The sequence below is a fragment of the Thamnophis elegans genome, chromosome 3 (assembly GCF_009769535.1).
Source record: "Thamnophis elegans isolate rThaEle1 chromosome 3, rThaEle1.pri, whole genome shotgun sequence".
In the NCBI taxonomy this organism is placed as follows: Eukaryota; Metazoa; Chordata; class Lepidosauria; order Squamata; family Colubridae; genus Thamnophis; species Thamnophis elegans.
The window spans coordinates 13,114,535-13,142,371 of NC_045543.1; the positions used below are offsets into that span (position 1 = coordinate 13,114,535).

Below are 27,837 nucleotides of genomic sequence, written 5' to 3' on the forward strand. Positions count from 1 at the left end.
AACATTAACAAAATCCACCATGGACTGAGAATCAGCATCTCCACTAGATAATTGACAGTCAAGCTAAAGTCAAGCTAAAGATCAAGTCAAAATAGTGAACAGGGGAAAATCTTTTCCTCAAATTTCCTCAAATCCCCAAATAAGTTACCCAGACCTAATGCACATGTGACCCGTCAAAACCGCGGTAGAATAAAGCGCGCCCGACGAAAGCGCGTACGTGACGTCATCAGCAGCGCGATGAAAAAAATTAAAAATAAATTAAATTAAAATTAAAATTAAATTAAAGCAAGCCGATTCACATAAAGGTAAGGGTTAGGTTTAGGTTTAGGGTTAGGTTAAGGGTTAGGGTTAGGTTTAGGGTTAGGTTCAGGGTTAGCGTTAGGTTTAGCATTAGGTTAAGGGTTAGGGTTAGGTTTAGGGTTAGGTTAAGGGTTAGGTTTAGGGTTAGGTTTAGGGTTAGGTTTGGGGGGGTTAGGGTAAGGTTTTCGCTTTAATTTTAAATTTACCGCTCACAGCATGATGTTTTCGTCGCGCTGTGATGACGTCACGTACGCGCTTTCGTCGAGCGCGCTTTATTCCACCGCGGTTTTGTGGTGGAACCAATGCACATATCAAAGGATAAGGTGTGTAAACAGAAATAGTTAATTAAATTACATCTCCCAGCGGAACTGCATGTTCACAAGAATAAACATTATAAATAATGTACCTACACATACGTACACACACTCCTCAAGTATTACACTAGAATCAGTACATAGATACTTCTACACCCAGGAAAGCTCCCCTATAAAACAGTACCCCATTTCTCTGCAGCTGCATCTAAAGGCAAAGTCTTTGCTTTTAGGAATAGTATTTCTTCTTTCCTTAAAGCTGTCTGGATCTCATTTTTATTTATTCTTGCACAAGCCTGGCTCAAGTTGGAACTCAAATCATTCTTCTGCCATTCTCAATCACTGTGCCCTCTGAAACTTAAAATACAACGAGGGTACCAGTATGAGGAAGACTACACAATACTAGGTGATCTTGGGCAGACACAAGATCTCAAAGTCTCCATCTCTCTTGTATGATAGTAATTTCTGATTCAGAACCTTGCTCCAAAATTAGACACAAGATTGTGCAATACTTTGTAATAAGAGTATTGTACAGCTTTTCTTTAGTGTCATACAATTAATATGTTTTTTAAAAAAGGCAATCAGTGTTTATGCAAATAAGCCAACCAGGCTGTTAAGAGGTCTCTGCATAAACAGTCAGGACTTAGTATGTTGAGTTCATTTTCAGAATCTACTAATCAAATAGTAAGAATTATTATATTTGGGGAGAAACTCATTAAATTAAACTGTGTAAACATAAAACATTAAAACCATTCATGTTGATGTGGTGTGTTCGGAGCAAAGAGTCGGTGACTTTTGAAAACATAGGAAAACATAACCGGTGCTTAATTAATTGCTTTTATAACACTAATTGATGCTTACCTTGTATATTATACGAAAGTAAGTCCAAAACAGAATCAGCTTTTACAAAATATCTTGTTTTCAGACTGTGGGCCTCTTTTGTGGTGTTAGCTAAAGAATAGGAGCCGGACCAATTGTAGTAATTGTTGTACAAGTTGGAAGTGATCTCAAAAGCGCCCAACAAAGGTACCCGAAGTGTATAATCGTCAGGGATGGTGAATTGCGGAATTTTATACTCCTGCGATGGAATATTTAATCCCAGTGATTCCACCACCAGTGCTGGTGCTCTCAGAGTCTTGGGTACGCTCATGTCCTGTGATGATTGTCCACCGAAGGGCACCGGGATAGTAATGAAAGTACTGTCTTTATTCCAAACGTATGTAATCTTGCCATCACTGAAACACAGAATTACCCATTGTAAGTTTAAAAATGCGCTATTCTTCTTCAAAACATGCCCATTTTAAAATATGCCCATTTTAATAGATAGCAGACAAAAGCAGTAATAACAAGCATTTTAATAATTTTGTTTGGAAAAAGTCCCAATAAAGCTATCTTTTGAAGAGAACACCACTGAAGAAGTGGTTAACTATTGCTTTTACTTACTATCATCCATCCATCTATCCATCTATCCATCTATCCATCTATCCATCTATCCATCTATCCATCTATCCATCTATCCATCTATCCATCTATCCATCTATCCATCTATCCATCTATCCATCTATCCATCTATCCATCATCTATCCATCATCTATCCATCTATCCATCTATCCATCTATCCATCTATCCATCTATCCATCTATCCATCTATCCATCTATCCATCATCTATCCATCATCTATCCATCTATCCATCTATCCATCTATCCATCTATCCATCTATCCATCTATCCATCTATCCATCTATCCATCTATCCATCTATCCATCTATCCATCTATCCATCATCTATCCATCATCTATCCATCTATCCATCTATCCCTCTATCCATCCATCCATCTATCTATCCATCCATCCATCCATCCATCCATCCATCCATCCATCCATCCATCCATCCGTTTACATCAATTTCAATGTTTTCTCAATATGTGGACTTCAATCTCCAGCATTCTCATTAACGTCTATATAGGCTGCAGAATTGGAGGTAGTGGTGGTGGAGTTGAAGTCCATAGTTCTGGTTGCCTTCAAGTAGGGCAGGCCTGTCAAACTCGCAGACCGTGGGCTGGATGCATCATGCGCTGGCCATGCCCTCGCTCGGTTTAGCAAAGGGGGAAAAAGTCATGATACATAACGTGAGCTGCCACTACGGTGAGTTTGACACCCCTGAAGTAGGGGAAGGCTAACTTGGAAATTCTCATGGGGTTTGCCAGCATCAGACAAAACAAACAATGATATTTGGCTTTACCTTTTAAAGAAAAGCTCTTCAGGAATGGTGATTACATCTGTGATTTGAAAGTCAAGTTGTTGAAGTTTACTTAATTTGTCCTGCAGGTTCTGGACATATGGTATATCTTTGGATGTCTTTTCCAGCCAGGTATTGGTTGCCTGAAAAATCATAATAAATTATCACAATACAAGCATCTTACATTTATGTTGTGGCCCAGCAGGAGCTGTTGGAGCTGCCACCAGACTCTGACAGTGAGGGGCCCGATGAGTCGGCTTTGGAGGACCCTGGACAGAGTTCCGACTCTGCGCAGGGCACAGAGAGGTTGGTTGGCCACCAGGAGACGCCTAAGTCTTGGACCAGTGGGGAGGAGACAAGGGAGTGTGATCCTGACGTCAGCAGTGAGTTATTCCTGGATGCCCGGCACCGAAGATAATAGGCGTCAGGAACAGTTGCGCAAGTACAGGAGGTAATTGCACTCAACTGGTGGCAATTAGGCTCCTCTCCAGACTATAAAAGGACTGCTTGTGCACACGGCCCTCTTGCAGAAGTCAATGCAGGACTAATGTTGGAGAACATTATTGTGAGCTTGGCAGGCTGGATTGCTGCCAGGGCTTATCTGTGCTGGATTGCTGCCCAAGTTTGTCTGTGCCGGTTTGCTGCCAAGGACCTGTCTGTCTGTTAATTAAATGCCGTAACTTATCTTTGGCTCAGAGTATGTTGGTGTGGGACGAGGGGGGTCAGAACAGATTTAGATGTAACAATTCGAACAGTTCCCACCAGGGATAAAATCCTAAAAACAGTGAGGATATGGTCTCGTGTGACATTCTCCAGTTGTGTGCAAACTGATGCATGCCACCTTTTCTTTCCACACTGCTGAAATATGAGGGAAGAACCTACATGAGATTCTCTTGTCCCAGGTACTGCAACAACTCAAGTTACAATTTGCATGGAGAGGTAGCCACTACATCATCCCCACACTCTAGGGTCCCCTGGCTTCCTGATCCCTGATATTTCCATTGTCAAAATTGTGCTTGGTTGCCATTGAACTTTGGCCTTTTTTTGGAAGATACTGACACCTCCTACAGCTAGAACATTCAAATCAACTGTACCAGAGGTGGTATTCAGCAGGTTCTGACCAGCTCTGGAGAACTGGTAGCGGAAAAGTTTGAGTAGATAGGAGAACTAGTAAATACCACTTCTGACTGTCTCTTTTCTCTGCCTCCCGAGTCCCAGCTGATTAGGAGGGAATGGGGATTTTGCAGTATCCTTCCCCTGGAGTGGAGAGGGAATGGAGATTTTACAGTATCCTTCCCCTGCCACGCCCACCAAGCCACGCCCATAAAACCGGTAGTAAAATTTTTTGAATCCCACCACTGAACTGTACCAGATACTTTGACAAATGGCAACTACGACGGGCACATCTACTTACCACAATAAAATGTGAAATGATGTGCCGGAGTGTCATGTCAGTATTAGCTACTTTGTGATCCAGAAGTCCATTTGCCTTTTTCTGCAGAGCCTTTGAATAATCTTTCACATCTACAGGCAGATTGGCCGACATTCTCTTCAAAGAAGCGCTGGTGCCTGAGTTCCACTGAATCTCTACTTTTTCTGTATCTGAAAGACAGAACCAAGGACCCCATATTATTTCCTAGAGAACCTGGATTATGAAATTGAAAGTAAAATCGTACCGGTTTCCATACAGATAATTACTCTGATGAGGTGAGGTAGAGCTTATACTGTATGTGGAAAAGACAGAGGAACATAGAGAACCATGCTAGAGATCAAATTTTGTCCATGCAAAGATCTATTTCCAAATAAAGGACATACTCAACCCTATGACACACATATTTGTGAAGTGTTCCATATTTTGGAGGAATGACGTGTAGGCTACCTCCTCAATGGTATACCCCAGGCAATGTTCTGTCTTAACAAAGCAGTTAAATGTTTATACACAAGGCAACCGAACTGGATATTGCATCCCTCATGGTCAAAACTACTCAACTCGTGGGCTAGAGTTGTGTGATATCCATATTCTGATTTAATGACAAATTGTACCCTTCAAGCCTGAATGGTTCTCTCTATAGGGGACTGGAGGCTAAAACATACGGTGAACAGTTGCAGGAACTGGGCATAGCTAGTCTAGTGAAGAGAAAGACTAGGGGAGACATGATAGCAGTCTTCCAAAATTTGAGGGGCTGCCCTAGAGAGGTATTTTCCAAGGCACCCAATGGCCAGACAAGGAATAATGGATGGAAGCTGATCAAGGAGAGATTTAACCTAGAAGAAAGTAGCAATTTTCTGACAGTGAGAACAATCAACCAATAGAACAGTTTGCCTTCAGAAGTTGTGGGAACTTCATCACTGGAGGCTTTCACAAAGAGATTGGACTGGCATTTGTCAGAAATGGTATAAGGTCTCCTGCTTGGGTGGGGTTTGGACTAGATGTGCTAGAAGGTCCCTTCCAACTCTCTTAATGTATGTCACTACAAAGATTTGAGCTCCAGTAGGCAGCTCCCTGAAGGCGCTGGACAAAATTTGGGTGTGATAGGAGAAGTGTTGTCCTACATACACAGAATCAGAAGGCTGAGGTTTTTATTGTTGTTTGTTGATGAAAAGATTTCATTTCACGAAAGGAACCTACCATATCTTAAGACAATCCTCTCTGAAACTGATGAGCCGTATGAGGTAGCCGAGGAGTCAATCTGGAATATCACTCCATTACTTGACCGATGGTAGGATATATCTGTTTTAGCTTGAGTCTGTAGGCGGGGAATAGAGATTGCCGCTTCCATGGATGATTCTCTCCCAGCAGCAGAGCTGGTAGAAGCAAATCATAAAAAAGAAATACAGACATTATAAATAACTATACATAATATATCTATGTATGTATGTATGTATGTATGTATGTATGTATGTATGTATGTATTTATGTATGTATGTATGTATGTATGTATGTATGTATGTATGTATATACACATACATACATACATCTCTCTCTCTCTCTCTCTCTCTATATATATATATATATATATATGTGTGTGTGTGTGTGTGTGTGTGTGTGTGTGTGTGTGTGTGTGTTGTATTTGTGCTGATAAATAAATACATTTATCAGCACAAATACAACACAAATGTAACAAAGGCAACAGTAAAAAATATTGGGTTTCTGTCTGGATGGTCTCTTGTGACGAGCCGATGGACAGACAATGGAAGCAGTGGACTTCCTCCCATATTTGGGCATACCAGGGGTTGTAACTCTAATTACATATATCTATATCTATATCTATATCTATATCTATCTCTATCTCTATCTCTATCTCTATCTCTATCTCTATCTCTATCTCTATCTCTATCTCTATCTCTATCTCTATCTCTATCTCTATCTCTATCTATCTATCTATCTATCTATCTATCTATCTATCTATCATCTCTCTCTCTCTCTCTCTCTCTCTCTTTCTCTCTTTCTCTTTCTCTCTCTCTGTTAGAAAAAGTATTCAGACAACAGTGCAAATTATCTTCACAAAAGCAAAATTTATAACACCACCATCATACATTTTGTAACTCTTTCAAAATGATCAGAAAAAAATGAAGAAGAAAAGTATTGGAAATAAGGATTGGCACTGAGAGCAAAGTTATTTTTCCCTTTTCTATGTGGAATGTAGGTGATAGAATTTTTGCTGCCATAGTTTGGGGCGATAGTACACTGATTGATGATGCTGGCATTCTCTTATGAGTTCAATTGGAGGAAGCACTGCCTAGTCACACAAAGTTAAGGCGACTGTAAACTGACTCCAAATCACTTGAAATTCATTGGAGATTATGCCAAGTGGAATTGACCCTAGAGATTCTTCTCCCACCCTTGTAAGCAGTCAACAGGATCTTTACAGCATGAGTTAAGAAATCAAGGCCTATTTCAATACTATCAGCCTTGGGATGTCTATAAGAATTAGGGAGGGGGAAGGCATCATTACCTTAGGCTTCCTGTGATGGTAATTTCAGGACTTTTCTTGTTGATTATGTCTAAGATAAAGGCAACTACTTTCTTTCCTTGATTGGAGGAATCGGTAATCTTAAGGTTGGTGCCAAAATCGATGTTGAAACCGGGGGCCTGGAAGTCACTGGTAAAGATTTTTCTGCCTCGATTGAATGTAAAGATGATTTTGGCTTCACTTTCTTTTACACCTGAAACATATAATTATAATTGATAATTACAAATGTGGGTGGTCCATTAAAATAAATGGTCAACATCAATGCAGTTCAAAATATTGTTCAGTTCAAATATTAAATACTTAAAATCTTTGTTTGGAAAGCTTTCCCTCAGTATGTCATTGTGGATAGATGTTGGATTTGTGTTGATTTCATTAAAATTGCTAAAAATTTCCTGCATCCTGACCTTCCAAGACCTGTTGGCAGGAACCTGGTGATTTTGTACTAGTTTTAGTCAGAGAAGAGGTTTACTATTAAGCAAATTACGGAAAGATTTCCCATTACTGTACAACAAATTGCACAGTTTCTTACCTTTGGCTTGAGCAATGAATTTTAAAGTGTCCACCAAGTCTTTGCCCTCTTTGTTTAGTTCATAATTAGCACTTGCAATGTACTCCTTTACTTTTCCTGTCGGTTGCAGTTCAATTTCAAACCTAAATAAAGTGAGAAGACAATATCTCATTGTGAATAATTAAATGGAATAACAGCCAAGATAGAAAAGAATTACCACTGCAAATCCCTCATGGCCCATGGGTTGGGAACCTCTGATCTAATAGACATCATGTGAAAGCTATGATGACTTTAACAATTTAAGAATATTAAGTTCACTTTGGTCTATCAATAATTAGGGTATGTGGTATATTCTCATTTCCCTCCTCACCTACTCCTTTTCTGCATTGCATTTTAGTTGCCATTCTAATGATATACTCTCCACTTCACATCCATATGGTTTTGCATGTGGAACTTATATACAGAATAATTAAAGGCGAAGTTCTACAGTGCTGACACTTTTGGGATAAGGAAATACAGCTTCAATTGCTATTAGTTATCTGTTGTGGCCCAGCAGGTGCCGTTGGAGCTGCCACCAGACTCCGACAGTGAGGGGCCCTCTGAGTCAGCTCTGGAGGATGTGGAGGACCCTGGACAGGGTTCCAACTCCGAGCAGGGTGCAGAGAGGCTGGTTGGCCACCAGGAGGCACCTGAGCCTTGGACCAGTGGGGAGGAGACAAGGGAGAGTGAGCTGGAGGCCAGTAGTGAGTTGTTCCTGGATGCACGCCATCAAAGAGCTACTAGGTGTCAGGAACAATTACGCAATTACAGGAGGTGATTGCACTCAGCTGGTGGTCATTAAGCTACTCTCCAGACTATAAAAAGCTACTTGTGCACACGGCCCTCTTTGCAGAAGTCAACGCAGGATTGAATGTCGGAGGACATTACTGTGATCTTGGCAGGCTGGATTGCTGCCAAGCCTTATCTGTGTTTATTGCTGCCTGAGTTTGTCTGAGTTGCTGCCAAAGTCCTTATCTGTTTGTTCTGCTTGGCTTTCAGCCACCGAGGTTTTGGTGTGTTGCTATTAAAGTACATTCCAGTTAAGCTTGTCTCGGCATTCGTTACTGGACGGAGGAGGGGGTCAGAATAGTTATCCATAAAAGTTATCACATTAAAACTACTCTAAAGATGTTTGCAGTAAAGGGTGGCACAATAAAATATAAAGATACAGAATACAATATAAAATATTTGGTATCAGGATTGTCTGTCCTGAGGTTATACCATGGAAATGTAAAAATATTATGATGGACAAATAATTCAACATCTCAAAGAATTCATTACAAATAGATTCCTAGCTTTCAGGATGGTGAAGAGGGGCTTAATTTTTGGAGCCAATAAAGCAAGTGCAACAAAGGTACAACACCTCACAAAGAACCATTTCCCTTTAATACCAGGAGGAAAACAAAGTAAGCAAAACAGACCATTATCTGAATGTATGCAGGAGTGGGATTCAGCTGGTTCTCACTGGTTTGAGCAAACTGGATGTTAATTTTACATCCAGTTCACTAAAGCCATAGTTGGAAGGACCTCCTGGCCCCGCCCACCCCTCCCAGGAGTCTCCACGCGGCCCGTTCATCATGCCAGGTAAGTGCAGGGTCTGCGCGGAGGTTCTGGGACGTTGAAAAACGGGCCTACTGGAAGTCCAGAAACAAGCCCATTTCTGGCCTCCGGAGGGCCTCTGGAGCCCAGGGGAGGCTGTTTTCACCCTCCTGGAGACTTGAGGAAAACCTCCGTAGCCTGGGGAGGGCGACACGTCTCCCCCCTGCCATGGTGCAGGAGGCTGAGTAGGCCACACACACCATGGCCACACCCACTCAGCAACCGGGCAGAGAACCAGTTGCTAACATTTTTCAATCCTACCCTTGAATGTATTCATGTTTTATACAGTCCCACGAGCTTTCTATCTTTGGTGAAGGGTTGGCCTGAAAATATCAAAGAATCAAAGAGGAGTTAATGATTCATTCAGAGAAAGACCAATGGGCTATCTTACCGAGTTTCTCCCGTCAGTGGATAATAAGGTGCTGCATTTGTAGAGCTAGCATTGGAATATTCTATTCTGGTACAGAATTTAAGGCCAGTGAAGAAAGGAGAGCAAGAATGTCGTGACACTCTATTCTCAATCAGTGGAGGGATCACTTCTGTTCGGGTTGGGGTGACCAAATGCAAGACATTGCTGTAAAAGGAAAAGGAAATCAATGGTCTTTTCTCTTTCTACTGATTCAACCAATTAGCAATTAAAATGAAGAATAGATAGTCATCAATTAAAATATTTTGTGCAAATCTTTAATCTTGTTCTTGGAAGGTTAATTCACATTCTGATATTGTCTTTGAGTCTGGTCTTTCTAGGGAAGACTGAAAACAAAAACTCTAAACTGACATGCCCAGCCCAAGGTATTCAGGCTGCTTAAAAATATTATTTGCAAGATAGAAACGGCAACTTTATAGCAATTTGCAGATTAAGTTCATTTCAGAATGTAGAGAAAGACAATGACTAGATTTGCATATCATAATTGCACCCAGGAACTACTTTTTGTAACAGAACACTAAAAAAAAATATTGGACAACATCTCTGTACAAAACCGGTACTGCACATCAATGTTTTATGCAGGAACAAAAAATTAGCAACCAAAAAGGAAAAGTTGTTTTCCCAGACTTGAAATTTTGGGCTTAGACAATTTAGAACTATGCCGCTTTCGGTGTGACCTAAGCGTAGTACATAAAATTATTTGCTACAACGTCCTACCTGTCAATGACTACTTCAGGTTCAACCACAACAATACACGAGCTCACAATAGATACAGACTTAAGGTAAACCACTCCCAAACTCGATTGCAGAAAGTATGACCAGCAGCAGAGTGGTCAATGCCTGGAATGCACTACCTGACTCTGTGGTTGTTCCCCAAACCCCAAAAACTTTAACCTTAGACTGTCTACTGTTGACCTCACCCCATTCCTAAGAGGTTTGTAAGGGGCGTGCATAAGCACACCAGCATGACTACAGTCCCTGTCCTAATATTCCTTTTCATTTGTATCCATTTCATGTATCCAAAATCATGTTTATGCTTATATATGTTATCTAATACATGCTTGATGTAATAAATAAATAAAACAAAACTGTTACAATACCTCATGCTGAAAAGCTTGACTGGGGTCTTTGGTGCAGGAAAGGTGAATTTAAGGTGTCCAGCTTTCAATGCAACGTTAGTTTCGATTCCAGATTCATGGTATATATTGGTGTTCATCTGTATACCGTTTCTAGCAAACTCGGGGATATTCACTCCTAAATGAGTTATGAACTCAACTGCCATTGATGGTTTAAAAACCAAATCTGCGTGGATCTAGAAGATGCATATAAGATACAAATATTTCTTTAATCTTTCCCAAATATTTGTCATGATGTTGCAAACCAGAATTAGTTTCTGATAGTTTACTTACTGATAGTAATCCTCCCCAGGATGACAGACAATATATTTCAGATCTTGAAGTGGATTTACTAAATATTGGTATCTACATTTCTCCAAAAGTCTGATTTACATACATGAAAACCATTTAAACTTGGAATAAGCACATTTCAAAGTCAGTGCTGTTTTCAGCACTTTATTTATCATACAATGAAGTATTTATTTACTTCATTTCTATAAACGCCTTTTCTAAAAAAACAACAACCAGATCAGGTATGATTAAAATCCAAGCATAAAGATGGGCCTTTAAGATTCTCTCGTAGGCTTCTATAGAAAATAGATCACCAATAAAGTGTGTTTTCTGCAATCTAGGAATAACTGAGAAGACCAGGTTTCATATCACCACCAGATGAAGTGATGATATCCAAAGATGAAACTTACCTAACAATTTTGGTAAGTTATGAGGCTCATACAAGAAAAATATTTTCTGAAATAACCTGGGCCTAAGCTATATATTTATGAATTTGAATAGGGGTTTCCCCCCCACTAGAAGTGCTTTTCTGAATATGGAATTCCTAGATGGACTCCACAGAAAAATAGTTTTTAATGTACTTAAACTCACCTAAAGAACAAGAACTATGTACCTTCCTACATGACCATCATAATTCTGCTTGCCATGATGTAACATTACTTCCAGTATAGGGGAAATATAGGAAGGCCCAGGAGTAGGATTCTACCGGTTTGGACAGGTTTGTAGCTCTGACGATGAGCTGGGAATGAACTGGTTTGCTCCAACGATCAACTGGGCCCATCCACCCTCCCTTGCTGATATCCTCTCAGCTGGGTTCGCGTGGCAGTGTGGATTGTTTTCCTCCCCAGCAGTAATGTGGATGGTAAGTTTTCTCTAAACTGTGCATGTGAATGCAGTGCACTATCATCAAACCAGTTGTTAAACTGGTAGGATCCCACCACTGGGTAGGCGATTGATGAAATCCTACACCAAGAGCTCCTGTTGATTTTAGGTAGATCGTATACCCCTATAACCCTAAGGGGAGCATTGCAAAATGTAATGAGATCCATCCAACCCAGATCGCTTTCCATCTCCCCCCTGAATTTGTGGCTCTTGTTTGCACTACTGTGGTTCACCACTGCATCTGTTGAATTGTAGGTTTATTGAAGAAACTTCCAAGTTAGCGTGAAAATAAAACTCACATTCCTCTGTGAAATTTTCATTCCAACTTTTGCTCCAGGGGTGGCTATTCCAGAGAAAGCTACTTGTAGCTGCAGTCCTGCACTTGTGGGAAGTTCAAACTCATTGTCCATGAAGATGTAGTGAGCCATGAGATCATTCTCAGCCCCCTGGGAAATGGCCTGGACAATCTGCAGGGAAAAACACACGGAAAAACAAATGAGCTAACCTTTGCATCCTTCTTAGGGAGTTTTTCTAGCTTCCCCTTTTGAAAACTGAATAAAGATTCAAAGAAAATTCCATTAGTTAGTTAAATTAAGCCTTGTTCAAACATATCTCAGGAATGCAACACGTGTCCAAATAAAAGCAAATAGGTATTGTTAGAGGAAGTTTGCTTCCCTCTGCTGGTTTTCCTTTAAAAAATGTTGTAGCTTAATATTGGGAGGGATTTGTTGGCTGGGGGCAGGGAGAACATGCATCGATTTCTGTATTGAACAAGAAGTGTAACACAGAAGTAGGGAGCCTGAGTATTTCCAGATATTGTCCATTAAACACGGCTCCGAGTTTTGGAAGGCTGGGAGTGAAGGTCCTTATGACCTTGCGACTGCTAAAGACTTTACGGACAAGATCCCTTGCAGAGTAACAACCTTCTGATATGAATGCTTTGTGTAACTGTGTCCCACAACCAAAAAATTACCTCAGTGATGATAGTGGTTTCACCTCAGTTGGGATAGATATATTACACCAATGAAAACCATACAGAAGAAATGTACAGAGTATGTTTAAAAAAATCCCACCCTTTTTGCTGGACTTTTACAATCTGGATTGTATGATGAAAGCCAGGAAGAATATGAAATTCGTCAAAATGAATGTATGTATTGTGTGTGCGCGTGTGTGTGTGCGCTAATCTGTATTAGGGCTCCAATGGGAGGATCAAGGAACATTAATCGTTTGTTCCTATTATGATTCCAATCCAGATCGCTTTCCATCTGCCTTCAATTTGCACTGGAATTAAAATTATCATTTGGGTTCCATTAAAAACTTCCTGTTCAGTTCACATAGTCCTCAAGAGAAAGCAAAAAGCATAAAATCCCTTCTCATGTCAGAGTTCGATATACAAATCAGATTCCCAGGTCTGTTTTTCACTTTAAAAAAAAATTACATCCCACAAATTGGAACAATATAAGTGGCATCTCATCTAGTCATCAAGGTTGACTCAGCCTTCCATCCTTCCGAGGTGGGTAAAATGAGGACCCAAATTGTAGGGGGCAATATGCTCAGAGAGGTCTGGAAAGCACTCTGAAGTGGTATATAAATCTAAGTGCTATTGCTAATGCTAATCTGGTTGTCAGGTTTCAACACAGTGAAAGACTACTATTTAAAAACAAAAACCAAAAGCTACATTGCTTGCTCATCTTGAGCAATCAACTTTCCACGAAGGAAATATTTTATTTTTAATAGGCTTGCATACTTCCTCCTCTTATCCAGCTTCCATTGGATTATAAGAGGTATCATAAAATTAAAATAAAGAAATAATTCCAGAATAAAAGCTGCTTTTATTTTTGGGGGCCTCTTAGTAATTTTGTACGCAACTCTGAAGGACTTCACATTGAATTCTGTGTGTCTTTTTTCATAGTTAAGTGGACATAGAGGATGCAAACTTAACTGGTTAGTGGTTAATTAGACTGATTAATGAATAGGAAATAAAAAAGGAACATTGAATATACTGTTTAGTATTTGAAGACTTACTTTCTGAGGTATACTCTGCAAGGTTTTAAAGCTTTTCAGAATCACATTTCCCAACAAGTTAATATCGCTAAGTTTCAAGTAGCCCAATTCTTCTTGGAAGATTCTGAAGTAGGCTTTGACATCTGGTGTTTGCTGCTTGCTGGAGATTTCTTTAAGCATTTTCTCAAAATTAAGCATGATTCCTTTCATAATATCCTAAGAAAAACAAGAAAAAGGGGAAATCCCACTATGAAATTTCTGATCTCATTTGAAGAAAGAATTTAAACCAGCTTTGATGACATACCACATTTTCAATAAATTTTACTTAATCTACATGTAGAAAAAGCTTCGGGCTTCAACTATTAATCTGCAGGATTTCTCAAAGTTTTATTTTAAAAATACTTTGAAATAAATACAGCTTGTAAAATTTGCTGGTAAATCTCTGGTGTAAAAGGGCAAAAGAATATCGGGACAGATCAAAAACTGAACACTGGTTTTTTTTTTAAGGAACCTCAACTGCTAGGATAAATTTTATCAACTCAAGTTCTGCTTTATGCTTGACCTTTTGATTTGACAACACATAGGGAAAGGAACGGTAGACTAAGAAAATTGTCCATATTATTAAAATACTCATTTGGTTAGACATTCAATGAATCACCTTACAACAGGACAATTCCAAATGATGGCCAGTGGCTTTTAGTGCTATTTCAGTGTTGCAGAAAAACTGCAAACTCTTTTGGAAATACAGACTCAGCATTAAATAAACTGAATTACTGTATATATAAAGCCATACCTAATCCATTTTTTTAAAAAAAATAGTTTTTATTAAACATTTTTACCTTTAAAAACAAACAAAACAATATAAAAAAATTTATACAGCCTTCTGTATTGGCATCAATGGTGGGTTGTAGGCGGTACGCCCCAGTACTGGCGTAACAGTGCCTGCTGGGAGCAGCAAATACCGTTCTGGTACGGTGCTCTGGAGGGCCAACCAGCCCTCCTTACCTGTATTTGAGCTCTTTGGCACTTCTGTGCAAGCGCATGGAGCGTACGGCCCTGTGCAACGCTACGCCAAGCAGCTGGAGCGTTGCAGAGGCGCTGCTGCGCGCATTCATGTGGTGAGTGTTGGGCCCCATTGCACTGTACCAGTTGCAACGGGATGCGGAACCCACCACTGATTAGCATACATGTTTAGCCTTTGTAGTTCTCAATTCTACATTGCCTTCCTATCGGTTTTAACCTATGTAATAGGGTAATAACAGTTGTACTAACAATTGTAATAATATTAATTGTTCATATCACCATTGTATTTACATTGTGGTCACTACTTTAAGTTTGATAGTAATTAGTAACTTTGGTACATTTTTATTCAGTACTAGTTTAGAAAAAAAAAGCCATACCTAATCCCAAATTTAACTACTTAAAGATAATAGTGAGAAACCTGCATTGAATGCGATAGCATTTGAACCTAATAGTAGTTCAGTTATTTCAGCATTTTACTAAACTTGACCAAATACTCTACAGAGGTTCTAATTTATTTGTAAAACTTAACAGTACAAAAACACCAAGAAAACACATACCTGATTCTGTGTTGGATCCTTGGAATATCCAAAATAATCAAAAAGGGCTTGAGAAACCTGTTCTGGTACTTTTCCATCAATCCAGTACAAAGCTTTGGTAGCAGCGTCAGGGAAAAATCCTCCTGGCCCAAACATTGCTTCAACAGTAGGCTCAAGGTTTTTCCCATCCAGACCAATCTGGTTAAATGAAAATGGAAGTCATTTCACTTGGAAAGCCTGGGTTAACTTGTCTAAACATTTAGTAGAAGTTCTATAGGTGTTTCTTGGCCAAAATACCAGTTTAGAAAATCTTGTGGAAGATAGATTGTTCTTTCCATAGGGAAATACACATTTTAGAGCTTTAATAGTCCCAAATTAAATGCAGTCCAGGAAAGGATTTTCTTTTATTTCTTGTTCAGGAAAGACATATTGTCAAGTTGCTACAACACCACAAATCTATTGGCTCGCTTGGAATACTTTATTTGTTAGATTTTTTTAAATTGTTACTTTCTTTTGGTTTGTTTTATTTACCTTATTTATAAATCTTCATTGACTTCCTGTGTTTAAGATTAAGTTGTTTCAAACAAATGAATTATGCATTTGGGGAAGAGGAGATTAACTGTATTACTGTAGATTTGTGAGTGACGGTAACTAAAATTTTAAGCGTCTTGATTTCAAAGTGATTTAATTCCAAATGTTTAATTATTGGGTTGCAATGTAAATAAAGAGAACGACTTCAAGTTTTTTTGGAATTTCAAATGTAAAATTAATGGCTCCTTGGTGTTGTGTTTGGTCATCACTGTATACAGACTTTGTCCTTTGATATCAAGATATTAGCATGATCATAATAGCTGCAGATTTAGCAATTTTATTCTTAAGAGCCGAGGTGGCACAGTGGTTAGAGTGCAGTACTGCAGGCTACTTCAGCTGACTGCTAGCTGCAGTTTGGCAGTTCAAATTGCACGTGACCCGTCAAAACCGCGCTCGACTAAGCCGCTCCCAATTAAACCGCGTCGCTGACATCATCAACAGGGCGACAACAGCCAGCGCAGAGAAAGAAGGGCGCTTTAAATAGCGCTTTGAAAGCAAGCTGATTCAACTTAAGGTAAGGGTTAGGTTAAGGGTTAGCTTTAGGATTAGGTTTAGGGTTAGGTTAAGGATTAGGGTTAGGGTTAGGTTAAGGGTTAGGGTTAGGTTTAGGGTTAGGTTAAGGGTTAGGATTAGGTTTAGGGTTATGTTAAGGGTTAGGTTTAGGGTTAGGTTTAGGGTTAGGTTAAGGGTTAGTTTTAGGGTTAGGTTTAGGATTAGGTTTAGGGGGGTTAGGTTTAGGTTTAGGGGTTAATTTTAGGTTTAGTGTTTACAGCGTGCTTCTGTCTTCGCGCTGTTGTCGCCCTGTTGATGACGTCAGCTACGTGGTTTAGTCGGGCGCGGTTTATTCGAGCGCGGTTTTGTGGTGGAACCCAAATTGCATGTCTGTTGGATGCAATTTTATATAGGATTGACTTTTAAAACTATATTCTGTTTTGAGTTCCAGCACAGTATTTGAATAAAATGGTAAATAATGCAATACTTTGATAACAATATTAGTAAGGGGTAGAAAAAAAAATAAACAGGGAGAAAGAAGAAAGCATTTAAAAGTTGTCGTACCTCAAATATATCCAGAGGTTTCAGTCCAAATATTTCTAATGTTGTTTTCAGCATGGTTTCCTTAGCTATATAGTTGCTTGAGTCAAACAGCAGATTTCCTTCCAATTTTGCTCTGAAAGGATCCGCAGACCATGGGACAGTCACCATCTTGGAAACTTGATAATTCCGTGAAAATCTTCGGAAGTCTTTAACTGTTGGCATCTGGCTTCCTTTAAGTGCCTCCTGAATTTTGATTCTGAGCCTGATTACAGAATGTCCAAATAAGCAAAAGAAAGTTAAAAAAAATATCCTAATAATGCTGAGGTAGTTTTCAGTAATGTAAATTTACTGTATCATTTTAGGGATCTCTTTAGCAACTGGATTGCTGGTGATGGGAGGAGAGAAAAAGGGGTTCTGAAGGGGAAACCCTATAACTAAATTCTGAATTACTACTTAATTGCAGCCCTATCAATGAAACAGGGGTCAAAAATTCTAAAATAACTTTCTAAATAAAATCATGAGCTTTAAGAGTTCCCAGAGAACAAAATATTTCATTTGACATTAAAACACATTTTTCCCCCTAAAAGTCCTTGTTACTTTTAACTAGGACAGGTTTTTGTTTAAGAAAGACCTTAGATAAGTGAATATAGGAGAAGGCAATTTTGCCTCACAGTTCAGATTAATAGCCTACTTCCAAAGGGGAGCAATTTTGCTTCAGCTTTTCCTTCTGCCTTCATCATCTTTCAAGAAAAAGTTCCAAGAGTATCAAGATTGCACAGAGAATTTTGGAAAATCTTTTCATTTAGAGGCAGGTCCATTTTTGATTTGTTCAGCTCTCTTTGATACATGCCTCAATATCTCAAAAACACCTCAAAGAGGTGTTCTTTAGCCCCCACACAAAGGCACTGAGGTTAATCCATTTAATTTTGGCCTCACAGGACATCCACTTATGGAATCAGGCTTTGAGTTACAGAACAGAACAACACAGAACAGAACAGAAAATGACAGAACAGAATAGAATAGAATAGAATAGAATAGAATTCTTCATTGGTCAAGTTTGATTGGACACACAAGGAATTGTGTCCAGTACATAAACTCTCAGCATATATACAAACAACATAAATCATAAGATACAAACAACAATTGATAAATCATAATATACCATTAGGAGAAGGTAATAGGAAATATGAGAGGTGAGAAATAGGAGAAGATGAAAAGATGACAAGGATAATAGCAATACAGCCTACTATCTAAACAACTAGACCCAAAGAAACTATCTTTGGGTCTAGTTGTTTTGGAATACAATGAGTGGAGAAGTTGAAACAGTTTATGAAGTTCATGAAGTTATTCATTAAGGTTAAAGCATAACCTCAACTAAAACATAAAGTATGAAACAATTTCAGCAGATTTGAAAATGACTTACGGTTCATTGTAAAAATCAGTAGTATCTAAGACATTGGCAATGTGGGAAGCTACGAAATTTTTCACTTGTTCATTCTTGTCCCTCAAAGCAATTTTAATGATTCTGGAAAAATCATTGGAAGGGTATTTCATCAGTAGGAGATATGCCGCTAAACGTTTATCAGCTGGGGAAGGGGCCTCCTGGAAGACTCTAATTAGCATTCCACGATCCTGAAATAAAAGGAAAAAATGTAGCATTTTCCTAAGCAGTTGTGATTAGTTTAATTGTTATGCTAGATTTGCTATGCTATGCTGGTTTAATTGCTAATTTAGGATTTAGTGCATTTAAAACTCACCAGAGCTGTGGTGGCGTAATGGGTTGGAATGTGGTATTGCAGGCTAACTCTGCCCACAGCCAGGAGTTCGATCCTGACCAACTCATGGTTGACTCACCCTTCTATCCTTCCTAGGTCAGTAACATGAGAACCCAGATTGTTGGGGCCAATATGTTGATTCTGTAAACCACAGAGTGCTATACAGCACTATGGAGTGGAATATAAGTCTAGGTGCTATTGCTATTGATTATCTAATTCTCCAAATGTCTATTACACAAACAAAGGAATCATAAGCTACATTCTTATGGAAAATCAAAATGTTTGAAGTCCATTTTTGATATTAATATGATTAATAGAATCATATGACTTCACTTTTATTCAAAACAATACCTTGAAACTAATTTAGCCAATGTATGTGAAATTTGTTGTATCTTTAGAGATGAGATTTGTTCGATACCCATAAAAAAACCCAGAATATTTGAAAAAGCATATTAAGTTACAGAGTAGTCAGCTTTACCTCATCATTTAGATCCATTTTTCTCAGTGCCTGAATAGCTGCTTTCTGGACGTCAAGGGATGCAACATTACTTCGAATGCATAGTTTTAGGGACTGTTTCACATTGGGATTGACATTTTCCAAAACATTTCCCATATTGCCAATGGCCTGTATAGCACAACAGAAAATACAAGTTTAGTTTTTTTCCCCTCCCCACCAAGTAATATTAATCTGCAATGTTAAAAGTTGGTATTTTTTTACAAACAATTACCCTCAAGGTCAGGAAGGTGAGGTCTTCATTTCCTGAACATTCGTTGCCAAGCAAAGATGTTACAAAGTTTGCAACATCTGTTAACTCTGGTGTAATTATTTTTTTCTGAGAGTAGAATCTGGAAAATAAGATTGGAAACTTGGAAAGATCTTTCAAAATTTGCAAGATAATTTAATATGTGAAATTTGTAAATCTGCAAGTTCCGCTCCTGGCTGGCCCCTCCTTGCCCACCTGCCCCCCATCCTGCCCCCCTCCCAGGAGTCTCCACGAGGCCCATTTTGTACAGTAAGTACAGGGGCTGCGCGGAGGCTCGGGGAGGGTAAAAAACAGGACACCTGGAAGTTTTGGAAGTCCAAAAACGGGCTCATTTCCAGCCTTTGGAGGCCTCTGGAGCCTGAGGGAGGACATTTTCTCCCTCCTGGAGGCTCGAGGAAAGCCTCTGGAGCCAAGGGAGGGTGAAAATGTCCCCGCCATAGTGCAGGAGGCCGACTTGGCCATGCCCACCCAGCAACCAGGCAGAGAACCTGTTGCTAAAATTTGGGAAGCCCACCCCCTGGTTAGCATCTTTTAAAGGATGTGCATTAGGAGGGGGAGAGAATGTATATGTTTCCATCACTGTGTCAAATTAGGCATTTTATAGAATGGGTAGGAAATCTAAAGAATGCCAAAAATGTTATGTCAAAGTATTAAAAAAAAGCACTTAATGGTTCTCACATCGCATTTTATGCAATGTGAAAAGGCAAACTGTCAAAAGTATAAAATAATCCAGGTAAAATGCAATTCTAGCCTTCCTTGTTGGTCAATATTGGTCTTTTTTCTCCTGTTTTTTTCTCAGTAAGAACGACCTATTTTGCATTTTTTTCTTTCTCTTTCATACACAACTTTTCAATAAAGGGTTAGGGTTATTATAAACAATGCCTAGGACAAGTAAATTGCATATTAAGGTAACCAAGAGATTTCTTGTGCCCTACATGGGGCTGCCCTTGAAAAGTGTTTGGAGACTATAATTGGTCCAGAATGCAGCCGTGCGAGTGATACTGGGTGTACCTAGGTACACCCATATTACACCTATCCTCCATGAGCTGCACTGGCTTCCTATCGGTCTCCGAACACACTTCAAGGTGCTGGTTATCACCTTTAAAGCCCTACATGGCCTAGGACCTGGATATCTCCATGACCGCCTCCTGCAACATACCTCCCAGCGCCCAATAAGATCCCACAGGGCGGGCCTTCTCCGGGTACCGTCGACCACACAATGTCATCTGGCGGCTCCTCGGGGAAGAGCCTTCTCTGTAGCTGCCCCGGCCCTCTGGAACGATCTACCCCCTGAGATCCGGACCCTCCCTACTCTCTCGGCCTTCCAAAAGTCTGTTAAGACCTGGCTGTTCTGGCAGGCCTGGGGCTGCGGATATTTGATTGGACTTCAGCCCCACTATTATTGAGTGTATGTTGTGTTTTTTTAATCTGTTCTGTTTTGTATTTTAAACTCTTTTAAATATTTTTAAACTGTTTTATATAAGCCACCCAGAGTCCTTCGGAATTGGGCGGCATACAAATCTATTAAAATTGCAATTAAAAACCTCACACATTCTATAGATATCCTAGGCAATCTATACAAGGCCAGTTTTACACACATTGCTGGTAACATATATAATGCAAAAGTCATAACAATGAAGGCTCACGTGGCAGTTCTCATGTTCTCAAAGGCAGGGGTGGGTTGTTGCCAGCATTACTGCTGGTTTCGTGCCCAAAAGATGCTCATTTTCAGTCAATTAAAATGTTAATAGCGGCTTAATTTAAGCAATTCATTATGTTAACAGTTGCACTCCTAATGACAACTTTAGTGAATGCTGCATTAGCTAAATTATATTCCTAAGCAACAACTCTTCTTATCAAAAATACACTAAGTTATCACATACCTATTCACTGAATGGCTCAAGGCATAGAAAGATGCTCGGCTTGGATGGTACTGAGCCATATTTAGAATCTCCCGTATTGTTTTTGTGCACGGAGAAGGTAGCAGTCCCAAGCTGAATGTGACTGCATCTGCCACCAGAGGGTCAATGTCGCTAGTCCTCAATATTTGAAGGATAGCTCCCAAGCATTCTGGGGTTCCACACTGAACCAGGGCCTGGATTGTGATGGCTCTATAAAAAAAGAAAAGAAAAGAAAAAAGCAGAGGAATTAGAATGTATTCAAAGGCATGTGCATGCTCCCATTTTGGCACTTGTTGCCGAAAAGTTTCGCCAACACTGATATAGGGAGAAGTAAATAAATCTTGTCACAAAAGTAGATTATCCACAGAGCCATACCGAGTCTTCTATGCTCTGCTAGTAAAATCTTTGCCCACTATTCTCCCTGACTTATATTCATCAGCATTGGCTTCAGTGTAAGTTGATTATGGCCAAGTCATAGGGTCAAGGCATACGATTGAACATCCATTGGGTGGCCTATTTCTTTCCACTGTAGGGTTCTATTACAATAAGTCAACAGATGATGATGAAATACCTGGATGTTTCCATCAACTTTGGCACCATTGGGCCAAGTGTGCTGTTATGCAAGCTTCTCAGGCCAGTAACAAATCTGTAGAACAAGTTGGCTCTTTTATGGTTCTGCTGAGAGACTGACAGTTTTTTTAATTCTTGAAGACTTTTCAGAACGGCATCACCATGCCTGAGAATTTTGGCCTCCACCTTCTCCAAAGACAGTTCTCTCTTTATCAGGCCAGTAACTGGGGGGGAGAAGAAAAAAAAAGCATCTTTCAAATTGATACCATTACGTCACTGCCAAGCTCAAAGGATAGTTGAACAACAAGTAGTTGTTTTGTGCTATTTCAAGAGTCAGCTTTGTCTGAGTGGAATTCCAACTGTAACCACTCATGCCCACCCTAAAGATATTCCTACAAGTTGAAGGATCCTCTGGAATGATGTGAAATATGGATGCCTCTGGTGCATACAGGGAATAAGCAAAGTCTAGATACCTAACTTTGTTCCACCAATGCTTAGCCAGCATGAGGTACAACGGCTATTAACTTACTGCAGTACAAGTAGTTCTCAATGTATGTCCATAATTGAGCCTAAAATTTCTGCTGCTGAGACATATATTAAGTGAGTTTTGCCCTACTTTACGACCTTTATTGCCATAGTTGTTAAGTGAATCACTGCAATTGTTAAGTTAGTAACACGATTTTTAAGTGATCTGGTTTCCCCATTGACTTTGCTGAGCAGAAGGTTGTAAAATGGAATCACATAGCAATAGCAATAGCAGTTAGACTTATATACCGCTTCATAGGCCTTTCAAGCCTCTCTAAGCGGTTTTACAGAGTCAGCATATTGCCCCCAACAATCCGGGTCCTCATTTTACCCACCTCGGAAGGATGGAAGGCTGGGTCAACCCTGAGCCGGTGAGATTTGAACAGCCGAACTGCAGAACTGCAGTCAGCTGAAGTAGCCGGCAGTGCTGCATTTAACCACTGTGCCTCCTCGGCTCGACCCTGGGGCACTGCAACAGTCATAAATATGAACCAGTTGCCAAGAACCTGAATTTTAATCACATGTCCATGGAGATATTGCAACGGTCAGAAGTGTGAAAAATGGTCATGTCACTTTTTCACTGCCGTTGTAACTTTGAATGGTCACTAAATGAATTGTTGTAAGTCGACAACTGACTGCATTAGTTATCATAGTAAGTTTTATGTTACATCATTCAAGGATACAAACTCTCATCCTGGACTCTGGCAAAAGAATCAATTTTCTTCGTTTGTAAGCTAGCCGGATGTCCAGGTGAGCAAACCGGAAGTGTTTCAGCTTCGTTCCAACTGGGATAATGTCACATTGAAATGCTTCTATTTCCAAATGAGTCTAATAGGAAACATTAACCCGATGTGTGTGTTTACCACGGCTCAAGTCACCAGTGGTAAATAGATTTTGCTAACTAATCCTGATGGGCTTGATACTCTTTTAAAAAAAACGACCAGCCAAAGATCTTGTTGCCTTCTGTGCCTGAGTCATGTTGACCATCTTTAAAGCCCTTCATGGTAGTGGATCTGAGTACTTGAGAGACCGCCTTCTGCCGATTACCTCCCTCCGACCGATAAGATCGCACAGACTGGGCCTCCTCCGAATTCCATCCGCCAGTCAATGTCGACTGGCGACTACACGGAGGAGAGCCTTTTCTGCTGCAGCTCCGACCCTGTGGAATGATCTCCCCATCGAGATACGCACCCTCACCACCGTCCAGGCCTTCCGCGCAGCCCTCAAGACCTGGCTATCCCAACAGGCCTGGGGATAAGCCTCTAATTTGCCCCACCCGAGTGTTGAATGTTGAATGCAAGTTGTGTTTTTATTATTTTATTTTGCTCACATATTGTTTATTTTGAATTGCACCCCCTCCCTAATGATTGTAAGCCGCCCTGAGTCCCCTCAGGGAAAAGGGCGGCCTATAAATCCTAATAAAATACTAAAATACTAAAAAATAAATCAAAACAAATTTGCTCACAATTCCTCTCCGTATTGCATGGGGGTAATTATTAAAGCATTCAGCCTTTGCACTGATGATTTTAAAATCTTTATTAATGCTCTAAAGAAGCATAATAGTCAATGAGATACTGCACTCCACAACTGTGGCTGCTTCCATTATTTCCTTCTAACGGACAATTCTTCGGTCAATTAATAAACCTAAATACTTCCTTTAAGGCCTCCTCTAGGAAACCAGGTAGGTAAAATATTGGTTCATTTTTTCCCCTCTATGGGTAACATAGAACCCCCCCCCCTTACATCAGTGAGTCCCAACCTTTTGGGCACCAGGGACCGGTTTCATGGAGAGAGGGCTTTCTACCGACTGGAGGGGTATGGTTTTGCATGCTGCCTGCTTCCCGCGGATGGGGCTTCCAATTCCCATGGATTGTTTATGTGGCCTGGTTTCTGGCAGGTGGTGCCAATCCACAAACTGGAGGTCTGGACCCCTGCCTTCCATGACTGATAGGAACTAAATCAAAGTGGAAACCATTGCTTAAAGACTTACCATCCATGTTCCTGTTGTTGATGTTGGCAATGCTTTCATATTTCAGAGTTTGAATGACTTTCGCCATCATGCCATATTGATTTCTATTGCAATAAGTGGGGAAAAAAAGCAATACAAAGCTTGGTATAAAGTAACGTGGTGTGGTTTGCAAGCATAGATGTAAACTGTGATCAGGAAGAGGTCGGGGGAATAACCTTATGCAACTTACTTGTACGAGGAAGGCAGGAACAAGTGTTTCTCAGTGCAAATGGCTTCAGATATATGCTTTTTCTTTGTATCCACAGTGTATTGGCAATGCTGGTTGCTGCTTATCAGGGTGGATAAAGGTGCATTCTACAAACAAAATTGGAGTTGAATTAGATTCAAAACCAAAACCACTATAAGCTTATTTTTTAAAAAAAATCCATTAATGTTACTTTCGTGCTGGGAATCATAGAGGAGGGACCTAGAGAGTTTCACCATTTCATCTAGAAATGCTGCATTTTTATATTGCATTGGACTTGCTGACTATTTCCCTTCTTGCTAATCGTTCTAGTACAAATGTGGATGGAGCAAAGGAAGAATGGAACATTCAGTCCTTCTTCTACCCAAACTGGTGGGTCATCTTCAAACAGTATTTGATTATTTACAGTGACCAGAATAACAATTAGGGCTGCCGTCCCTAGAATATGATTTCTATGACGACTTGTTTAGCTTGTCATCTCTTTTGGTGAGCCGGTGTGGATTGGAATTGCTTTTGCTGCATTTCCATTTGGATAACAAATATACAGTTAAATGATCTTCCTCCCTTGAAAAAAATCATATAAAATTCCAGTTTAATCCATACCTATCACTATTTATCATTTATATTAGCAACAATTTTAAAAAACTGTTGTGGCCTGCCAGTGGAGCTGGCAGCAGATTCAGACAATGAGGAGGTTGGGGAGGAACATGGGCTAGTCCTGGAGTCTGGGGAAGGCTCTGATGAAGGCTCTGTGTCAGAGGCAGAGAGGGGGGCAGAGCCATATGCCTGTTATCAGCTGCCTTCAGAGTCAGACATCAGTGAAGCAGATGAACAGCTGGAGCCTGTTCCCAGTGTGCGCATGCGCAGAGTTGCCAGATGAAGGGAACAGCTAAAGAACAGGAGTCGACTTGGGAGTAAGGCCAAAGGTGGACGATGAAAGGCCCCTCCCAGAGGAAATAAAAAAAGGAGCAAAAGGATTTACTTTTTAGGCAGAATGCCCCAATTTAATCTGAGATCTTCTGCATGTTGTGAACCACTTCATAGGTTTAGAAAGGCCAATCCCAAGAACAAAACAAAGTGAGGATCTTGGATCACGACTCCTGCTAGAAACTTGCATTTCACTTTTTTAATTTTAATACTTGGTTTGCTCATTAAAAAAAAAAATCTTACTTGATCTCCGAGAAAAGATATTTCATTAAATTATATTGATAAAAATGATAGCTTAATTTCGTAATGATAGTGATTATGGAAAATGGGGTATATCCCAGTCATATAACACAAATAGTGCATATTTTCTCTCATGCTCCGTGTACTTACCAAGCCTTTAATGAAAGCAATTGGGCTGACATAATCTCTGATAGGGTTGAAGTTCTCACAAGATTTCAGATTTCTTGTTATTTCAATGTCTACTAAATTAGGAGCATTGCTTTTTCTATTTTTTACTTCAATGTTGCTGTCACATTCTCCATAGACCGTATCCTACAAAGACAAAAATACCACATTTCTCTATAGTCAATCAAAGCATGTTTAACGACCCAAAAACCCCTTCTCACAGGGGCAACAGTTTGCCTGGGTCACTGAGCCATATTTAATCATATTCATTGAAAGAAAACAGGATGGATATGTTCTTTTACCATGGGCAATGTTTGGATATTGTCTTCTGCCTCTGTTGGCACAAGGAGAGCAGAGACGATGCCTCTTTTGATGTTGAGTATATGTGTAGCTTCATTGTCCACAGGATACAGCTCAACGTTCCTCTCATCCTGAATTTTGACTTTCAGCTCATATCTGTCCAAACAAAAAAATTTACATATTTAGAGAAAGAAAAACATAGTTGAACATTTCTTCACGTTCCAGCCAATCCCATAGTCTTCAATAGTCTTCTGTTTGTTTTTCCAGCCATCTCGTTCTTGGGTCTATTCCCCAGCATCTATTACCACTTGGGGGTTCCAAAGCATTTTGGATTGCTATGGCTTGTTTCTATCTTCAAGAGCTTTTTAAGTATGTTTCACAATGCACCAATTGCTTGCACCATCCTCATGAATCACTTCAGTCGACTTTATCATGATGCTTGGCAGTATATCATTCTCTGAACCCAATCTGTTCACACCAGGCAGTCTCATAAAGAATCCTACATTAGTTTTAAAACCTTTAAGTGTGATAGTTGATTGTCATATTTTTCCTGATTTCTTTTACATTATAAAATAGCTCCATGCCTAGCATATTGTCTCTCCAACTATTCTCTATGATAGAATATTATATAGATTTTCGTTACATATCTATAAATCATCATCATCGTCAAGCTTCTCTGTTATAGTTGAAATATATAGATATCTCTTCTCCCCAAATTGTAGGATCTCCGCCAGGATCATATCTACTTTTTTTTAAAAAAAAGAAAATATTACAGTATATGTCATGATGCATAAAGAAAACAAAAGAGAGAAGGAGAAATCCCAAGATTTTATTTGGCCCAATGCATTTCAGAAAATGTGTTCCTTTTTTTAAAAAAGTTTTTTTTTTAAATTTGCAATGGAATGGAGTTCCACTAAAAGGAGTTTATTTTTTCTGAAATGCCTCAGGGCATTTTTTCCTCATTTGTATCTGGAATTCTTCTTTCTCTCTTTTTATGTGTTTCTGTTTAAAATGCATTCTGGCAATTGCTGGTGACATGGTTTTAATGATTGTCATAACAAAGAGCAGGTCCTTCCTTGTCCATATACAATTTTATATGTCCCGAATTGTTTAGCAAAACTCTGTTTTCAAACCACCTTCTGCTTGAAATGTTCTTCCAACAGACAAAGAAATAAAACACTTGTGTTCCTAAAAATTTTTTCATAGGTGACTTGCAAAAATGGGGGTTTCCTCCCCCTGAATTTGTGTTTCACAACTTTGGAAAAAAATGAACGGGTGTTTGGAAATCTAAAACCTTTCCTTCCTACATGGGGCTCTATGCCTGCAAAAGAGATTTCCGGCTGGATGCTTTACTGGATGCTTTACATGAAAGCATCCAGACTATTCATGTTCTGCTCCATGAAGAATATCAGAAAGATGATCATTAAAGATATGAAGAAAAGCAGGCTTCTGGATAAGATAAGGCCAGTTGCTTCAAAGCTTATGGAATGCTGTAGCAACACACTGTGTCTGAGTGTAGGATAAAAGTTATCTGCAACAGAACTGTACAGTTCATTCTGTGGTTCTTCCTTTGGGACACAACCA

General features: G+C 39.7%; 1 protein-coding gene across 1 annotated transcript in view; it reads right to left on the reverse strand.

The window, feature by feature from the left end:
* APOB (apolipoprotein B) overlaps positions 1 to 27,837 on the reverse strand; it is a 51,452-nt gene that overhangs the window by 16,079 nt on the left and 7,536 nt on the right. The window contains exons 4-24 of the mRNA XM_032214224.1: positions 26,256 to 26,409; positions 25,939 to 26,100; positions 24,607 to 24,731; positions 24,399 to 24,481; positions 21,885 to 22,107; positions 21,296 to 21,523; positions 19,377 to 19,494; positions 19,127 to 19,273; positions 18,297 to 18,505; positions 16,895 to 17,135; positions 15,269 to 15,445; positions 13,710 to 13,904; positions 11,984 to 12,151; positions 10,497 to 10,708; positions 9,361 to 9,543; positions 7,353 to 7,474; positions 6,806 to 7,016; positions 5,479 to 5,654; positions 4,264 to 4,451; positions 2,853 to 2,992; positions 1,473 to 1,846 (exon numbers count right to left, since the gene is read on the reverse strand). Of these exons, the coding sequence (XP_032070115.1) occupies positions 1,473 to 1,846; positions 2,853 to 2,992; positions 4,264 to 4,451; positions 5,479 to 5,654; positions 6,806 to 7,016; positions 7,353 to 7,474; positions 9,361 to 9,543; positions 10,497 to 10,708; positions 11,984 to 12,151; positions 13,710 to 13,904; positions 15,269 to 15,445; positions 16,895 to 17,135; positions 18,297 to 18,505; positions 19,127 to 19,273; positions 19,377 to 19,494; positions 21,296 to 21,523; positions 21,885 to 22,107; positions 24,399 to 24,481; positions 24,607 to 24,731; positions 25,939 to 26,100; positions 26,256 to 26,409 (3,836 nt within the window). The remainder of the gene's footprint in view (positions 1 to 1,472; positions 1,847 to 2,852; positions 2,993 to 4,263; positions 4,452 to 5,478; positions 5,655 to 6,805; positions 7,017 to 7,352; positions 7,475 to 9,360; positions 9,544 to 10,496; positions 10,709 to 11,983; positions 12,152 to 13,709; positions 13,905 to 15,268; positions 15,446 to 16,894; positions 17,136 to 18,296; positions 18,506 to 19,126; positions 19,274 to 19,376; positions 19,495 to 21,295; positions 21,524 to 21,884; positions 22,108 to 24,398; positions 24,482 to 24,606; positions 24,732 to 25,938; positions 26,101 to 26,255; positions 26,410 to 27,837) is intronic.